Source organism: Triturus cristatus, chromosome 3_2, assembly GCF_964204655.1.
Source record: "Triturus cristatus chromosome 3_2, aTriCri1.1, whole genome shotgun sequence".
Taxonomy (NCBI): domain Eukaryota; kingdom Metazoa; phylum Chordata; class Amphibia; order Caudata; family Salamandridae; genus Triturus; species Triturus cristatus.
This window is the reverse complement of record NC_140584.1, coordinates 897,203,606-897,222,841: the sequence shown is the minus strand read 5'-3', so window position 1 is coordinate 897,222,841 and position 19,236 is coordinate 897,203,606. Positions and strand designations below refer to the sequence as shown.

General features: G+C 48.0%; 1 protein-coding gene across 1 annotated transcript in view; it reads right to left on the bottom strand.

The window, feature by feature from the left end:
* The window catches only part of SPATA22 (spermatogenesis associated 22), a 1,280,753-nt gene that overhangs the window by 200,595 nt on the left and 1,060,922 nt on the right, over nucleotides 1–19,236 (bottom strand). The window contains exon 6 of the mRNA XM_085646915.1: nucleotides 11,431–11,560. Coding sequence (XP_085503041.1) covers nucleotides 11,431–11,560 — 130 coding nt within the window. The remainder of the gene's footprint in view (nucleotides 1–11,430; nucleotides 11,561–19,236) is intronic.

The following is a 19,236-nucleotide window of genomic DNA, read 5'->3' as shown; positions in this document are numbered from 1 at the left end:
AGAAGTAAAGTGTCAGAGAGTGGCATACGGTGTAGTATAGTTTTGTAGAGTGGAGTTGTAAAGAGTTCAGTAGTGTGTCAAACAGTGGAACTGCGTAGAGTGGATTGTTGTATAGTAGCGTAGTGAGGTAAAGTCTAGTACAGTGGAGTAGAGTGGAGTGGCATAACGTAGTGTGGAGTACAGTACAATAGAGTGTAATGTTGTGCTGTAGAATGGCATGGAGTGGAGTGAAGTGGGGTGGCATAGGTAGGAAAAGTTTATAAACTGGAGTGGGATCTCGTGCAGTAGAGTGGAGTGCTGTGTCATATAGAAAAGTGACATACAGTGAAACAGAGTCTTGTAAAATGGAGTATATCGGCATAGAGTGGAGAATAGAGTTGGACAGTGGAGTGTGCGGGTTTAGAAAGGAATAAAATATCGTAGAGTGCCATAAAGTCTGGTAGAGTTTTGTAGAGTGGAGTTATATAAAGTGGAGGAGAGTGTGATACAATGGAATGGCATAGAGTTGAGTGGTGTACACTGTAGTGGCGTAGAGTGGATTACCCTAAAGTGAATTAGCCTAGAGTGGAAAAGCGCACAGTGAAATACTGTACAGTGGAGTGGAAGGGCGTAGTGTGGAGTGGTGTACATTGAACTGGCTTAGAGTGGAGTACGGTACAGTGGATTAGTGTAGAGTGGGGTGGCGTACCCTGAATTGGCGTAGGGTAGAGTCAAAGAAACTGTTAGAAATTGGAGTGGCTTCTCATACAGGAGAGTGGAGTACTGTGTCATACAGCGTTGGAAAGTATCAGAGTGGGGGTAGGGTATTGTACAAAAGTGTACCGGCATAGAGTTGAATACAAATTTAGACAGTGGAGTGTCCAAGGATAGAGTGGAGTAGAGTCTAGTAGATTGGCATAGAGTGTAGTTGAGTTTTGTAGACTAGAGTTATATAGAGTGGAGGAGAGAACACTAGTGGTGTAGAGTGGCGTAGCGTAGAGAGGAATAGCATACATTGGAGTAGAATACATTGGGAGTAGCGTACAGTTGAGTAGCACAGACTGCAATGGTATACAGTGGAGTGGCATACATTTTAATAGGGTATAGTACAGTAGAGTGGAGTGGAGTGGCCTACAGTGAAGTGGTGTAGACTGGAGAGGTGTTTTGTGGGATAGGGTAGAGTGTTATAGTACAGTAGAGTGGCAAACAGTGGAGTGGGGTAGAGTGGAATACCATACAGTCGAGTTGCAAGAACTGATATACACACAGTGTAAAAGAGTGGAGTGGCATGCAGCAGAATAGCGTAGAGCAGAGTACAGTGGAGAGGGGTAGAGGAGAATAGCATATAGTGAAGTGGCGTCCAATGGACTAGCGTAGAATGGAGTTGAGTGGTGTACACTGAATGGAGTGGAGTAGCATTTAGTGGAGTGGCATACACTGGACTTGCACAGAGTGGAGTGGTGTACAGTAGAGTGGCGTACAGTGGAAGAGCGTACAGTGCAATAGCGTACAGCAAAGTAGTGCAGACTGGAGTAACATACACTGGAGTGGGGTAAGGTGTAATAGCATACAGTAGAGTGGCGTACAGTGGAGTGGCATCCAAGGGAATACCGAAAAATTGAGTGGTGTACAGTGGAGTGGCATACATTGGAATGGCATAAAGTGGAGTAGCATACAGTCTAATAGCATTCAGTGGTGTGTTGTGGAGTGACATACAGTACAACAGCGTAGAGTGGAATAGTATATACTGGAGTAGTGTATAGCAGAGTGGCGTACACTGAAGTGGCTTAGAGTGGAGTATAGTGTAATAGTGTAGAGTGGATTGGAGTAGAGTGTAGTTGTGTACAGTGTTATAGTGTAGAGTCAGTGTTATAGTGTAGAATGGAGTGGCATAGAGTTGAGTGTTGTACTGTGGAGTGGCATAGAGTGTAATAGCGTAGAGTAGAGTAGTGTACAGTAGAGTGGCGTACAGTGGAGTGGTGTAGACTGGAGTGGCCGACAGTGGAGTGGAGTAAAGTGTATTGCATACAGTGGACTGGTGTACATTGGAGTGGCATCCAACGTAATACAGTAGAATGTAGTGGCATAGAGTGAAGTGTTATACACTGGAGAGGCATAGAGTGGAGTAGTGTACAGTGGAGTGGCATACAGTGGAATAGCTTACAGTGGAGTGTTGCAAAGTGGAGTGGAATACATTAGAATAGTGTAGAGTGGAGTGGCACAGAGCGAAATAGCATACATTGGAGTAGCACACATTGAAGTAGTGTACAGTGAAGTAGTGTGGACTGCAGTGGTATACAGTGGAGTGGCGTACAGTGTAATAGGGTATAGTATGGTAGCATACCATGGAGTGGCGTACAGTGAAGTGGTGTAGACTGAAGAGGTGTATTGTGGGATGAGGTAGAGTGTAATAGCATGCAGTGGAGGGGCGTACAGTGGAGTGGGGTAGAGTGGAATACCATACAGTAGAGTGGCAAAGACTGAAGCTGCATACAGTTTGATAGAGTAGAGTGGCATACAGAGAAATAGCATAGAGTGGAGTACAGTGGAGTGGCGTAGAGTAGAATAGCGTAGAATGGAATAGCAAAGAGTGGAATTGCGTAGAGTGGAGTGCCGTATACAGTGGAGTGGTGTAGGCTGGAGAGGTGTACAATGGAGTGGGGTAGAGTGGAACAGCATATAGTGAAGTGGCATCCAATGGACTAGCGTAGAATGGAGTGGCGTGGAGTGGTGTACACGGAATTGTCATGGAGTGGAGTAGCATATAGTGGACTTGAACATAGTGGAGTGGCGTTCAGTAGAGTGGCATAGAGTGGAGTAGTGTACAGTGTGGTGACATACAGCGAAGTGGTGCAGAGTGGTGTGACATACACTGGAGTGGGGTAGAGTGTAATAGCTTACAGTAGATTGGAGTACAGTGGAGTGGCGTCCAGTGGAAAACCGAAGAATGGAGTGTTGTACAGTGGAGTGGCATACATTGGAGTGACATAGTGTGGAGTAGCCTACAGTCTAATAGCATACTGTGGAGTGTTGTCGTGTGGCATACAGTACAACAGTGTAGAGTGGAATAGCATAGAGTGGAGTAGAGTACAGTAGAGTGGCGTAAAGTGGAGTGGGGTTGAGTATATTGCATACAGTGGAGTAGTGTACATTGGAGTGGCGTTCAATGTAATATAGTAGAATGAAGTGGCATAGAGTGGAGTGTCATACACTGAAGTGGTGTAGAGTGGAGTAGTGCACAGTGGAGTGGCATACAGTAGAATAGCTTACAGTGAAGTGCTGTAGAGTGGAGTGGCATACAGTGGAATATGTACATCATCTCAAAATGTAGAAAATACTATTGGTTTGGACAGTTTTGTGGTGATTTGTGAAATGGGTGAAAATATACTAGGGAGCTAAAGTCCAAGGAATTCCTATCTCTGGGAATACTAACTATAACTAGAGAGTGACAATCAGATTTGATGTGATTTCTTTCTTTTTCTCTATTGTATTTGTTATGTATTTGTTTATAGGTTTCCATGAGCATGTGACCATAAATGAGTCTTTCAGTTGTTCATCTGGTAAATCTGAAACTTTACATTTAAAGTCTAGTTTATTTTGTGGGCGTCCATGGTACTTTCAGTAGCATTGTGCTACACAGATTTCACTAAGTTGTTGGCCCTTACGCCTTCATAACCACTTCATGACATCACTTGCAATAGCAAAGAGAATAATCTACACAGTCTAATGCACATTCCTGTGAAAATTTCATTACAATCCGTTCAGCAGTTTTGCCGCTATGTGAAATACAAAAGGCTATGTAAAATGCATTGGAGGGCGGGGCGCTACGTGGCACACGACCGATATGGCCGCGCGTCTGTGAGGCTCCTGCCTAGCCGAGCAGGATAACATACTTTATCCCGATCCTGAGCCGGAGAAACTGGTGAACGAGGGGTCCATTGTCTGGCGGAAGTGTTGCTGAGCCGAACGGTACCAGATTTGCCTGCTGAGTGGTTCTCGTTCCGACGGGGGGCACCGTCGTGATCTTGGCCGGCCTTTCGCGCCGCGCATCGGAGCTGAGAGGCGGAAGGCTGGAGTTGGTGGATCCGGCACGGTGTTGAGGGCGCCCCTGCATTGGTGCACTACCTGGTCTGAGAGACCTACGGCGTAACGTGGCTAGCTACCCAGTGGGGGTCTAACGAGGACCGAGTGAGAAGAGCGGGTGCCTCCGCTGTGGCTTACCGGAGCAGCCGGCGCTGGATATCGTGGTGCGAAGACCCTGAGGGTACGAGGCTGGAGGCGGCCGCCTAGCGCCGCGCTGGGGGACATCACCGCGGCTTGGGACGCATATGACCGGAGAGTTAAGCGGGGCCCCCCGACTGTAGCCTGGTGAGCCACCGCGGTGTCCCTGCCCCTCGTGGGGTGCGGGTGGAGCCGCTTCTGCTGTGCCGCCGGGGACGAAGATAGTGGCGGTCATTTTGAGTGCCGGCTGCCCACATTGTGATGAGATCGTGACTCAGGTGAACTGGTTCGCGGTGCCTGCGATCCCGGTGGGGCTGTCACAGAAGTGCCGGGGGTCCGCCTGACTTGATAGCCCCGAGCAGAGTGAGGACACCGAGCGCGGGGCGATCGGCGGAGTGGACAGACGGCCATCTTGTGGACCCACAGCACCCAGATCCTCTTCCTGGCAAATGGTGGGTGAGTGCGCAGGGCGACTGATGAGTGAGAGATTGCTCTGTGCTGGGCGGCTATGATTTGAGAGACATTGGCGTAGGAGCTACAGGCGGAGGTGCGCTATACTTACCGGAGTCGCCGGTGGTTAGAGACTGGTCCGCTGCTGCTCTCCGCGAGTGGAGGAACACGTAGTGTCGGTTGGCAGCACACAGACACATTCCCGGATTTGCAGCGGTGACGTAGCGGGATTGCCCCCTGAGACCCCCAGCGCGTGTGGATCTTGAGTCTCGCAAGATGGGGCGCACGGACGCGAAACAAGCCAAGCTGCCATTTGAAACGCGCAAGGTGCCTAGAGCGGCCTTACAGCAGCAGGTTGAGCAGGGCGCCTCGGACCCACCGGAAGAAGACTGGAAAGCCCTTCTGCTGGGCATGAAACACAGTCTTGCGTCCATTGGCACCAAACTTGACACAATGAATGAGCGCATGGAAGCAGTGGTGCATAAGCTAGATCAACACGAGGAGCGGATCACGGAAGCTGAGACCAGAGTCTCGACTCTAGAGGATGGGGCTGCGTCCAGTCGGGGACACATGATGCAAATGTACAAACTATTGAAGATAATTGCGGACAAAAATGAGGACTTGGAGGCTCGTTCACGAAGGAACAACGTCCGGATTCTTGGCCTGGCGGAGTCCACGAATGTGGGCCGTATGGAGGATTTCATTGAACGACTAGTGGTGGAATTATTTGGCAGGGAGTCCTTCTCGGCGCACCTTACAGTGGAAAGGGCGCATAGATCTTTGGGGGCCCGACCTCCTCCAGGGGCTCCGCCGCGGCCGGTAATAGCCCGTTTTTTTAACTATCGGGACAGGGATGCGGTCCTCCGCCTCGCCAGAGAGAAACAGCAAGTGCCATATGAAAATACAACGCTGGCGTTCTACCCTGACTTCACTCAATCGGTTCAAGATGCCAGGCGTAAGTTCTCTGCAGTCAAAAAGAAACTTCAGGAGCAGGACATTACATACGCTATGCTCTACCCGGCAAGATTACGGATCACGCATAAAGGCACGCAACATTTTTTCCAGAACCCGCAACAAGTGGAGGAGTATCTCAAGCGTACTCGGCAGGTGACCACTGAGGGCCCGGGGGCCCGAGGGTGCTCCGGAACGAACTCCCCGCTGTCGGACCCGGACTAGAGCTTCCTTTGGGCCTGGAACCCATCTGGGACACTACTGGGCAATAAACTGTCACTGATGGACGCATAGCTGGTGATGTATTAACTTTTCCTAGTTTTGCCAATCTCAGGCGTGTAGTCCTGCTCGGCGCCTCCCTGCCGTCCCGCGACAACTGCCCACTTAACGGTGGAGCGGTGAGCGGGTGAAAGTAGGGCGGGAGGAGGGTGGTTGTGGGCCCACGCGTTCCCTATGTGGGCATCCCCCGAAAACCTGAAGTTGTGGGGCGGGCAAAGTGGGAACTTGATGTCTGTTGGGGTGGGGAGGGATTCTGTACTCAGCGTGTTGGGGTTGCCGATGCGGGAGTTGTTGAAAGGGGGGGGGGTGTATTAGATACTTGGTTACTATGGGTGACGCCATTTTGAAAGCAGCAACAGCTACAGGTTCCTCAGGAGCGCACTATGGCAGCTAACAAGCATGATTTTTGTAGCCTGAAGATTGTAACATGGAATGTGCGAGGCCTGAACAACCCTAGGAAAAAAAGACAGGTGCTGGGGTATTTAGATCGGCATCATATTGAGATAGCAATGTTGCAGGAGACCCATCTTGGCCCCGGTGGTAACCCTTTATTTGCCTCACAATGGACTGCGCTTCGGTGCTTTGCGAGTTACTCTAGCTACTCCCGTGGGGTGGCTATACTGGTTAAGAGAGGGGTGTCCTTTGTCCCTGGGGGTATAGAGATGGATGATGGAGGCAGGTACTGCATACTTTGGGGGACACTATATTCGCATGGAGTGACGATTGCTAACTATTATGGCCCCAATATAGATGATCCCCGAACCCTGTTCAGATTATGGAATAGAGTACAGGAGATAGACACCACATATGTCATCTGGGGTGGGGACTTCAACACGACGTTGCAGCCATGATTAGATAGGTCCCGAGTTAATCCATCGCATTTCACACAAACACACAAGATATTGACTGAAATCGTCGGAGATGGTCGATTGTTAGACTCCAGGCGGCACACACATCCTGAGCAACGAGAGGGCACACACTTTTCGGCGGTCGACTCCTCTTGGGCCCGACTGGATTATTTGCTCCTGTCAGCTGGGATGGCGCATTGGCTGCGAGATGCAACTCACTTGGCTAGAACATATTCCGACCACTCTCCAGTATTAGTGACGCTGCAGATTCCTCTGCAGCACTCCCCGTATAGTAGTTGGCGCCTTAATTCTGGGCACTTGCAGGATACTGTATCTAAAACGGAGCTGGAACAAGATATTCGTGATTTTTTTTAACGCAATGTCAAGTCGGTCTCTAGCATGACTGTAGTATGGGAGGCATTCAAGGTAACGGTGAGGGGATGGTGCTTGTCTAAGGGTGGGGGTATTCTCAAGGACCTGCGCAGAGACCTTTCTCGGCTGGAGGGTGAGTTGAAAGCGCTGGAACGGGAAGCTGGTGGGGATGCGGGAGGAGGAGAGGTTGGGGCTACCATTCGCGCCAAATTGACGAAATTTGAGGTACTGGCGGACAGGGAACTTAAATTTAGAGGGAAATCCCATGTGGCCAGGTGTTATGGAGAGGGGGACAGGCCGGGTAAAGCTCTAGCCAATGCAGTACGCCCCCCCCGGTTCTCCAACTACATCACGGAGATACAAGATGGGCAGGGTCGGACGCATCGAAATCTTCCGGACCAGATGGCCTCCTTCCGTGAGTTTTATAGGGGGCTGTACACTTCTCAGCGTGGCGATCCACTTAACCTGTCTGAGTACCTAGATGATACTGCTCTGGCTTGGCTGGGGGAAAATCAGCAAAAGTTCTTGAACCTAGAACTAGAGCTAGATGAAATCACGGAAGCAATCATGCAGATGAGATCCGGTAGAGCACCAGGATCTGATGGACTGCCTATAGAGCTTTATAAAACATATGCCCACATACTAGCTCCCATTCTGAAGGATGTATTCTACACGGCATTGGAGGAGGGTGGTTTGCCTGCGACCATGCGCAAGGTCCTCATAACTTCCCTGTTGAAACCAGGGAAATCTCCCATCTCTTGTGACTCCTACCGGCCCTTGTCCCTATTAAATTGTGACACTAAAATACTGGCTAAAGTATTGGCAACTAGGTTAGGCCTATTGATGCAACGACTGGTCCTTCCCGATCAAGCAGGATTCGTCCCAAACCGGGCAACGTCGCACAACTTACGGACGTTAGCCGCAGTACTGCAAGACATAGATCCTAATAGTTCGGCAGTAGCTGTTTTTCTTGACGCCACAAAGGCGTTCGATTCCCTGGAATGGGACTACTTGCTGGGAGTGTTGGAACGTATGGGGCTCCCGTACACTTTCCTAAACTGGGTTAAGTTGCTCTATGGCAGGCCGGTTGCATCAGTTCTTTTAAATGGGGCTAGGTCTCTGCCTTTTGCTATCTCTAGTGGTACGCGGGAGGGGTGCCCACTATCTCCCATACTATTCGCCCTTGCTATTGAGCCCCTGGCGGCGAAGCATCGCCAACGACATAATGACAAGGCACTGATATACCCTGCTCGTCAACTACTCATTTCTTTATATGCAGACGATATGACATTATATGTACACCGACACCAGAACAATCTGAACCCTATATTGCGGGAGATAACCAAGTTTGGCGTTATCTCAGGAGTGCAAATCAATTGGTCAAAGTCGGCTGTCTTCCCCCTAACGGATCATACTGTTCCAGATCCTATGGATTATCCCCTAGTGTGGGAATCGGAGGACTTGAAATATTTGGGTGTGCACATTTCCAGAGATAGGGAAGTACTAATGAGACTAAATTATGGGACAGCTATAGACAAAATCACTGACGATATTACCAAATGGCTACGACTCCCCCTGTCTATGGCAGGACGGATTTCGTTGATTAAAATGATAGTGTTACCGAAACTATTATATTTATTCGTTAATATCCCATATCACCCAGGGAGGTTCTTTTTTAATACATTGAAAACACAACTTACTCGGCTTATATGGGGCGGGAAGAAGGCGCGATTGAACATGGCCACGCTTGTTTTACCGTACCATCTGGGGGGATTTGGAGTCCCTGACTTTGAATTATATTATTATTGTGCGCAAGCACATTTTGCCACTTATTGGTTCCACCCGCCGCATTTTATCCCTCATTTGGCAGTTGAGGATGGATATATGTCCCCGACGCCCCCGTCTGGATATCTCTTTACGGCGGGGAGAGAACAGACGCGAGACCCATCTACTGTGGATTGTACTATACGAGCCTGGCAGCGGCTAGCCCGAAAATTGGGGGCTCCCATGATCTATTCGCCCAAGGTGGTGTTGGCGAGGAACCCCCTGCTCCGAGTGACGGAGGAGGGTATCTGTCGGAAGATGTTAGAAAACCTGCGATACAGTACTTGGGGAGACCTATACTTGGCAGGGCAGTTCCGCACGAGAGAACAGTTTTTTGGCACACATGAACCAACTGTACTGGAAACGTTTTTGTATGCCAGACTCCGGCAAAATGTTAAAGCGGTGACCCCAGAGTTCCCAGCGGAACCGGTCATATTTGCTCCGCTGCATGCTTTTTTGCAGTCCTCTCCCCCCCGCCATGCAGTATCACTACTGTATAAACACGCGCAGGAGGCAGTACCGTCCGCTCCCAGCCGGGCCCGGGGAGAGTGGGATGCGGAATTGGCTAATCCGTTGACGGATGAACAGTGGGACTTTAGCTGCAGACAGACAATGGCTATCACTGGGAATAATAGGCTGCGCCTTATACACTTCAAGTTTTTACACCGGTTGTATTACACCCCAGCTAAATTGTATGGCTTTGGGCTACGTGAGAATGATCGCTGTGTGCGCTGTGGGATGTCAGGAGCAGGCTTTGAGCATTTGGCTTGGAGATGCTCCGCGGTGGCTGAGTTTTGGGAATTGACATTCGCTGGTCTTTCAAGTATGATTGGAGTACAGATACAGCCATGCCCCATGCTTGCTCTGCTGGGACTGATTCAAACCGTAAATACTAAATATAAGAAATTCCTGGCTATGGGACTGTTATTAGCTAGGAGACAGGTGGCGAGTAGATGGGGCAGAGGGAGGGCCCCTAAGTTTAAGGAGTGGATCACCTCAATGGTTACATGGCAGGAACAACTGCATGGCTATGCAGATCTTCTTCCTTTAAGATCGCGGCCGAGGGATATATGGGGTCCTTTAACCACGTATCTGTTGGCACAAGAGGAGAGCCGTGAGGTTGGACATACAGGCACCACATTGGAAGAAGGCGGTGGGCAGGGGCTTCAGGCCAGTGAATGAGCAATACAGATGGACGCCCGAGCCAGGGGTCGCATAGATGTCTGGATGTACTCTCCATGTTGGGGCGTGGCACGGGGCTCAAAAGGCTGGATGCGGTAGAATACCCTGTGGGGTGGAAGGGGGGTAGTTCATAGCCGGGAGGAAAGAGGCTTCTGGGGCATATATGACTGTCAACTTTGGGTTGGATGGTGGAGTGCACTAGAGGATACTACTATGTACTATACCTGTTTGGATTCATGGACGAGATTTCTGTGGCTGTATCACCATTATGTAACGGCGGGAGGGGGGATGGTTAATTCTTTGATACTAGGGTACGAGGGAGGACGCCGGAGGTGGGCGATGCCACAGTCCAAGTTATGCTGTAATGAATACTCTGATGTACCATGCAATGTGTCAATAAAGGTTTTGAAAAATCAAAAAAAAAAAATGCATTGGAGGGCAAGTTTTTGGGACTCCTTATTTTTCTTTGCACCGCCTTGACCAAACGCCAGTAAACTTTCAATCTTTCACCAATGTAACAGGTACAAATGAATGTAGTGTAAAAATTACTGTCTCCTGTGAATCTTTCTGGATTTGCTAGAGGAATAGGTGTTGGGGTAACTACGGTAACCTGTAATGGTTGATCTGCGATTGTTCCAGTAGAATGTTGAGAAGGGAACATGGTGGGATTAAATTTAGAGGGAGCTATAATGGGTTTAGTGGCACTGGCTTGAGAACCTCTCCAAGATGTGAAACCAGGTCTTGTCCTATCTAACTCTAGTCTAAGGGCCTGATTCTCCTGTCGTACCTCCTGCATCTCTTCATTTAATTTACGGACCATTTGTACCAATTGCATGGTATCCAACCCTTCCTGCTCAAGATCCATGAGTGCGGAATCAAAGAAGAACAAGGAAGTTTTCTGAAGGATCACCAACAGGTGGAAAGTTAAAAGGGACACAAATCCGAGGAATTCCTCTCAGGAAACTATAACTATGGAGTGGCTACAGCCTCCCTCCACCAATTATGGAGTGTCCCATTTCCCTACTGACCATAAAAAATGGATTTACTCCTGCCCTTGCCACAAGTAAATCTCCCGCCGTTTCTAGAGCAGAAATCTCAGACAAGAGTTTGTGTATACCCACAAACAGGCCATAGTACAGTGATCACAAACTTCATGGGCATGCCACTCCCTTCTCACACAAGACTTACTCAAACGGAAATTGAACCTACACGTGCAAATCGCTTTGTGATTCAGGCCCATTATTTCCTAGCTGATCTGTTTTGACCACATGCATACTACACACTACACACTGTTAAATTTTTTTAAATAAGGTGAAAAACGTACCTAAGACTTCGAACAGAAGGGCAGCTCTGTCAGTATGCTGACTCCAGTGCTTCATGCTTTCAATAACAGCTGATATAATTCTGAGGGAATTATCCTTTTCACTCAGGTTAAGCTGATACTTGCGGACGTTCTTTTATAGAGAGAGAGAAAACAAAGTATTGCCCTTTAGTTTTTTATAGTAGCTTCATTGATTACCTGCTCTGGTACGTCTCGTCAAAATACTTTGAAGGACATAGTGCACGATTTACCAGATGAAGAAAACCAGAAATGATCAGATGCTATATTATGGGAATGACAGTCTTGTTGCACATCAGCAAACTTTAACTGTTTGTACTTGACGACGTCTCTATACGTAATATACCATTCTCATTGCAATAACTCATTCCCAAGTAACAGAGTAAACCATTTCTCTGGCATCTGGTGAAGACCAGAGATGGACATGTTTTTTCTTGCAAAAAGCTTTTTTTAGCATTACCAATAAGAATGTTTGCCACGTCTGTATACATATTTTTCAATATTTCATTGCAGCTGCAAACTGTTTATTTTTCAGTCCAAGATGCTGTCCAGGTAACAAGAATACTCTCTGGAACATAATTGTTTTACCAAATTTCAGAATTGTGAATAACTCTAGCCTAGATGCATTCCTTCCAGGGCTAATTTAGGAAGATAGAAAAAGTTGTTTATCTGCAACTACAGTTTTCAGTGATTATATATCTTAGACTTGGCATCTTTTGGCGTGTTTCCCCTGAGTTTTTGCTTTCTGACCTCCCGGTTTTGACACTGTGCTGGCTTAGTGTTTCTGCGCACTTTTCTCACTGCTGATCAGTGGTAAAATGTGTTGCGGATTTGTGTGTCCATAATTGGCCTGTTTGATTTATGTGTCAGTCCCTAGTAAAGAGCACTGCATGTGCCAGGGCCTGTAAATCAAATGCTGTTGGTGGGTTGCAGCACTGGATTGTGCCACCCACCCAAACAGCCCGTAAATATAACTCCCGCCTGCCTTTGGAGAGCCTGTGTGTAATCTGGTACTGCCATGTCGACTTGGCAAGTGCACCCACTTGCCAGGCGCCAACCTTCCCTTTTCTTACATGTCAGACACCCCTATGGTAGGCCCAATATACCCCTGTGGGCAGGGTGCATTGTATGTGAAAGGTAGGACATGTGTGTGTGGCATGTCCTGATAGTGAATTACTGCCAATTTCGTTTTTCACAATTGAAAGGCTACCTTTTCCCCATAGGACAGAAAGGGGGAGTTTGTTTATAACATCTTAGAAACATAACTGACCCATGGGAACTAGGTAGGAAAATGAAGTTTAGTATGCCTGAACTCAGAATCTAAAGATGCATCTTTTAGTGAAGGTGATTTCTACATTCTGTGTTTGAAAATACCACTTTTAGAAAGTATGTATTTTCCGGCCTAACCATCCAGTGTGCCTCTGCTGGGTTTGTGGATTGAGTGTCTGGGTTTTGGATGACAGGGGCTGAGGAGCAGGAGTGGCTCCAGATAGTCTAGATGGGTCAGGAAAGGATTGAATGGACCTGGGGTTGCATTTAGAGTAGGGGAGGAGTTTTCCTTGCACCTGAATGGGCCTGGTCTGCCTCTGACAATGCAGTCACCACCTCGTGCCAAGAAGCCACACCAGAGAAAGCAGAACTGGTTTTGGCTGGGCACAGACACTCCCTGTCTAAGAGATCAAAGGATTTTGGGATATAAATATTGGGGCCCAGACCCCTGAGCTTTAGAACTCTTTTGGACCAAGAAGACTGCTAAGAAGAAGAGCTGGAAAAGCTGTGAGGTGGAACTACCACATTGCTGTGTGCTTTACTGTGTTGGCCTGCAGTGGCTGCTTCTGACTTGGGCAGTGAAAGGACTGGACTGAACTTTCTGCAATCTACTTTTGTGAGTTTCTCCAAGGGCTTGTCGTAGAGCTTTCTCCCTGTTCAAGAAGTCTCAGGAACAGCAAAGACTTCAAGCTCTTTTGCCCTCAGCACTGGAAACTGTGTCGACGATGATGCTGCCGACTCCGTGTCCTGACGGCACCGCAAAGAGCACCGCCGCAACGCGACCCTGGTCTCACCGTCGACGCCTGCTGATGCCGCCACCGAGCCGCTGCTTGCACCACGACCTGTGGACACCGCACTCCGCACCGCCTCGCTTCATGACAACGCCTTGGTATCCCCGACGACTCTGCTCCACGCCGCAATCTATGCCATTGCTTGCACCATGGTTCAAGGGCACCACTCGTAAAGTTACACGATACACTGGCCTACCGATGCCGGCGCCATCGACTTCAGTTCATTAGCCGACGACAGTGATTAAGCAACAACGACAACGCTGCTTGTACTGCGACCTGCCAGCACCACGACAAGCACCGCATTCACTTAGCACCGCGACCCTGGCCTTACCGACAATGCCATTTGATGCCACCACCCAGCCGCTGCTCGCACCGCAACCCGAGGGCACCGCATGCCGCACTGCTGCACCTGACGCTTGCCGGCGCCAGCGCTCCTGACTTCAACAGAGAGGAGTTCGATCTGCAACGCGTGTGACTTCGAGGGCCCGACGACTCCTGCACCGACCTCCGGAACCGACGCCTGCGGACGCCGTGCTTTCGGGAGCTCAACGAGAGGTTGCCGATGCCCTGCATCTCTAAAAGGTACTGTTTGCAGGTCTTCCAGACACCGTAGCTGGCCCGCGACACCACGGTCAGCCAGAACTGTTTAGATTTGTTTGCTCACGACGACGTGATAGCCCCGGATAGAGCTATCAACATCAAGGAATTGTTTTTCAAACTGAAGATTTTTAAGTATAGTATAGTATTGTGGATTTTTATCGTTGTTGGTCTTGTCTTAAGTATATAAAAATATTGGCTATTTTTCTAAACTTGTGTGGTGTCCTTTTGTAGTGCTTACACTGTATTACTGTTGGTTATGTGCAAATGCTTTACACACTGCCTCTAATATAAGCCTGACTTCTCGTGCCAAGCTACCAAAGGGGTGAGCAGAGGTTATTTTAGGAGTGTAATTCCGTTATCCTGACTAGGACGAAAGGTTCCTACTTGGACAGAGGTGCAAACCCTTGCCAACTAGAGACCCCCATTTCGAACAATATATATTTAGTTTTCCATTGATTATATATATATACATATATATATAATCACTGGAAAACTGGTAAAACAATTATTTTATTAAAGTGGCAATAAGTATATTCTTATACATATATGTAAATAAGTTCAAGCCATGTGCCACAGTAGTTTCACAAACATTTGCAAACTTCCATTAAGTGTCTGCAGTGACAGATATTACAAAATTTAAGTGCCTTAGAACTTAAAATTTGTAAGCGGCGCTCTCTGTGCTCGCTTGAGGTCAGACTACCTCCTTCAACTTCTGTCACCAATGAAAAGCGGCACGCCAAAGTGTTTTTGGAGCATTTATGAGCTTTTGCACATGGTTAGTAATAAGCCAGTAAACTCGTTTTGAATTGATCACGGCTGGTAGTCCCTTCTCAGTTTGGCCTTTTAGACCACTACAGTCTGTTACTTTCTGCTGCATTATGGTATCTGTGGTTTGTGGACACATAATTGAAACATAACATTCAATTTTGCTAATTACTTGGTCTTAATGTTAATCTTTTCATGTCAAGGTTAAAACAAATTAATCCTCTTAGTCAGGTAATCATCATTTGTACAGTTGTAAACATTTGAATATGAAGCTACTACTGACATCTAATCATTTCAACTGCATTATGGGTAATAGTAGTTTGTGTGCAAAAATCGATGAACGATATTTTCAAACGAAACAACATTAATTTTGTAAGGTGAAATAAACAGTACCAGAATTCAACATCAACAATGTCAGTTTTTCAACCTCTAAGTGAGAAGACCTGATACTGAATTGCAGCACTGTTTCAACTTACAAAATGAATTTTGTTTTATTTGAAATTATTGTTTATTGGTGTTTGCACAGAAACTACTAAAGCCATAATGAAGTTGAAATGATTACCAAGCAGTAGTGCCAAAGTAATCAAATGTTTACAAATGTCCAAATGCTGATTACCTCACTTACTGGCACATGCATCAACAATGCCATTTGCGATTCCTTAATAGCGAAAAATAAGGATTCGCTAATAAGGAATAGCAAAAGGCTATGCATGTAGAATTCGCTTACAAAATAGCGAATCCTAAACATTCCTTAATTGCTACTCGCAAATTGCGAGTTGCAATTAAGGAATACCTCCCCATTGATTCCTATGGGCATAGAGGCGCATAGGAATGAATGGGAGGACTTTCTCAATTTGCTAATCTCAATTAGAGAATCGCAAATTGCTCATGCAATTTCAAGGGTGCCAGGACGTCAAAAAGGACACCCTGTTGCACCCCTGAAATCTGCATATGAATACATCTTGCACACACACATGCCCCAAGGGCATGTGTGTTTGTAAAATGGAACTTTGAAAAATGCACTTTAGTGCATTTTTCAAAGTTTTTGCAAATTACCATGAAGTTCAACTTCATGGTAATTTGCTCCCCCTATTAGCGAAATCGCTAATTTTTTAACTTTCATGCATTGCATTTAAGGAATCTCAATTTGGGATTCCTTAAATGCAATAGCAATTTAAGGAATCGCTATTTAGAGATTCCTTAAATAGCGATTTTTGAATTTGGGATGATGCATCCCAAATGCTAAAATACCGGTCGCAAAGGGAAAGATTCTGCTAATCTGCCCGTTTGCGAGCAGGTTTCTCATTGATGCATATGGCCCTTAGAGGATTAATGTGTTTGAATCCTGGTGTGAAAACTTTAGCATAATTTACAAAATAGATTTTTTATGTTTAAATTATGTGTCCACAAACCACAGATCAAACACAAGGAGATGATGGATGGAGTGCTGAAGCGTTTCAGACACTCACCCCCAGTCACAGATATGGGTTAAATCCATCCTCATTCTTTAGCTCACTTCGCCACCTCAGTTCGGACCCAGCTATACGCACATCAGTCTTGACCTTGTGCCTCATGGGAAAAGTCCAGCCCGAACTGCCAAGCCAGGTCTTCCCTGAACTGGAAACCAAGCATCCTGGGACCGGTTTCTGGGTAACGCCCTTCATCAGCTAGGCTAGCTTGAATCCAGTGGCAAAGTGAGCAAGAGACCAACGTCTGTGCATACCCTGCCAACTTAGGGCAAACACAAGGAGATGATGGACAGAGTGCTGAAACTTTTCAGACACTCACCTTCAGTCACAGATCTGGGTTGATTCCATCATCATTCTTTAGCTCACTTCGCCACCTCAGTTAAGACCCGGCTATATGAAAATCAGTATTTGACCCTGTGCCTCACTGAAACAGTCCAGCCCGAACTGCCAATCCAGGTCTTCCCTGAACTGAAAACAAGCATCCTGGGACCGGTTTCTGGGTAACACCCTTCATCAGCCAGGCTAGCTTGAATCCAGAGGCAAAGTGAGCAAGGGAGCCACGTCTGGGCGAACAAAGCAAACACAAGGAGATGATGGACGGAGTGCTGAAACTTTTCAGACACTCACTTATTCCCAGTCACAGATCTGGGAGGAATACATCATCATTCTTTAGCTAACTTCGCCACATCAGTTCAGGCCAAGCTATATGCAAATCAGTCTTGACCCTGTGCCTCTTTAGAACAGTCCTGCCCAAACTGCCTAGCCAAGTCTTCCCTGAACGGGAAACAGTCATCCTGGGACTAGTTTCTGGGTAACACCATTCATAAGCCAGGCTAGCTTGAATTCAGTGGCAAACTGAGCATGCCCAGACGTGGGTCCTGTGCTCTCCATGCCACTGGAGTCAAGCTATCCTGGCTGATGAGTGTTGAAAGCCCAAAACCGGTCCTAAGATGCATGTTTCCAGTCCAGGGAGTACCTGGTCTGGCAGTTTGGGCGGAACTGTTCACATTGGACGCAGGGTCAAGACTGATTTGCATGTGGCTGGGCCCAAACTGCAAGGAGAGTTGCAGCAGAACTGCAGAAGCTTAAGTTAGCCATTGAGGAGAAAAGGACGATGTTAGATCATGAGATCAGGATAAAGGAGCTGGATCAGAGGAGTAGAGCCAGCTCAGATGGTGGCAGCAACCCATCAAGACAGGCACACAGGATTGAGGGCAACGAATTCAAGAAGGGGGATGCCATACAAAGGTGGTTTCCGAGGCAGCGATACACATGAATGGGGTCACTGGGAAGAATTGAGGAGCAGAATTCCTCTGTTTCCAGGAGAAGCAAGGGATACTTTAATAGCTTTGGGTAAGGGGTATAACCTCACCTATGCTGACATGAAGAGGTCGTTCTCACTAAGTATGGTCTCACTCCTGAGAAATACAGGGATCAGTTCCGGTCCAGTAAGAAGTCTGATGCCAACACTTGGTTGGAATGTGTAGATGTGTTTTGCAGGTCACTGGATGGCTGGGTGAAGGGCAGTAATGTGACAGATTTTCAGGGGCTCTACAATTTGATTGCATGGAAGCACTTGTCTGGTCTTTGATTTGCAGATCTGCGCCAGCACCTTGTCGATAGTAAGCTGGCTGACCCCAGGAAGCTTGCTACAGGGCACCAAACTAACACCATGGATAAAGGTTCCCATCCCCCTGGAGATAAGAAACAAGGGGTCTCTTCAGGAAAGCCTGCTGAGACCGCCCCCCAAAAGTGTTTTGCATGTGACCAGGTGGGTCACATGAAGGGGGGGGCCTCAAGTGCCCTAAGGGGGCACAGCCACCCACTGGTGGGCAGTTCAAGGTGTTGGCTAGTGTAGCACTTGGGGAGGAGAAGTACCCACAGGAGGGTGGGGATCCCGCAGAAATGACCCTCGTCTCACTAGGGGACAGTGAGAAGGTCCCAGGAAACCAGGTGCCCCCTAACACAAAGAAATACAGCACATGGATGACCATCGATGGGAAAAGGGTAGAGGTTCTCAGAGATACTGGAGCCAGTGTGACCTCAGTTCAATGTCACCAGGTCTCTGAGGAGCAGGTAGTCCCCAGGGCATTCCACCAAGTAATTGCTTTGGACAACTCAGAGCGCCACTGTATGGTCGCGCAGGTTCCCTTCGAGTGGGGGGGGGTCTCAGGTCCCTTGAGGGTGGTTGTGAGACCCTCCATGCCTGTAGATTGCCTGCTAGGTAACGACCTGGAGCAGTCCTTATGGAAGGATGATGATCTCAGGTCTCACTTGGAGATGCTTGGGTTGCCAGAGTGGGCCTGCGTGTCCACTCAGTCAATGGCAGCCAGAAAGTGTGATCAAGAGGACTTGGAGCCTGAAACAGTGGCCCGAGTCCCTGCCAAGAGAAAGAGCAAGGGGCACGGAAAACCGGCCCCTAACATTCCCAAGGACCGGGAGGAGGCGGACCTTGAGGGGGACACCCCGGTGTCTACAGGGGAACAGGTAGCTAGCTGAACTGGGGGACATCTCTGAGCTGACCCATTGGCAACAAGAAGGGGGTCCCACCAGGGAGGAATACTGCAAGGAGCAGAAAGAGTGCCCTTCTCTAGAGGGTCCACAAGGCAGCTGGTGATCAGTCCGGATCACTTTGGATCTACTGGGAGAATGGTCTCCTATATAGTGAGCCTAAGGTCGCTGAGCCTGGCTAAGCCCGCGTGCTGGTAGTACCCCAGCACTTCAGGACCTTCCTTCTGGGTCTGGCTCATGACATGCCTTTGGCAGGACATTTGGAGCAGGACAAGACCTTTGACAGGCTTGTCATCCACTTCTTCTGGCCCCAAATGCAAAGGCAGTCAGGTGGACATCGCAGGTCTTGCCAAACTTGCCAGGCAAGTGGTAAGAGTGGGAGGAAG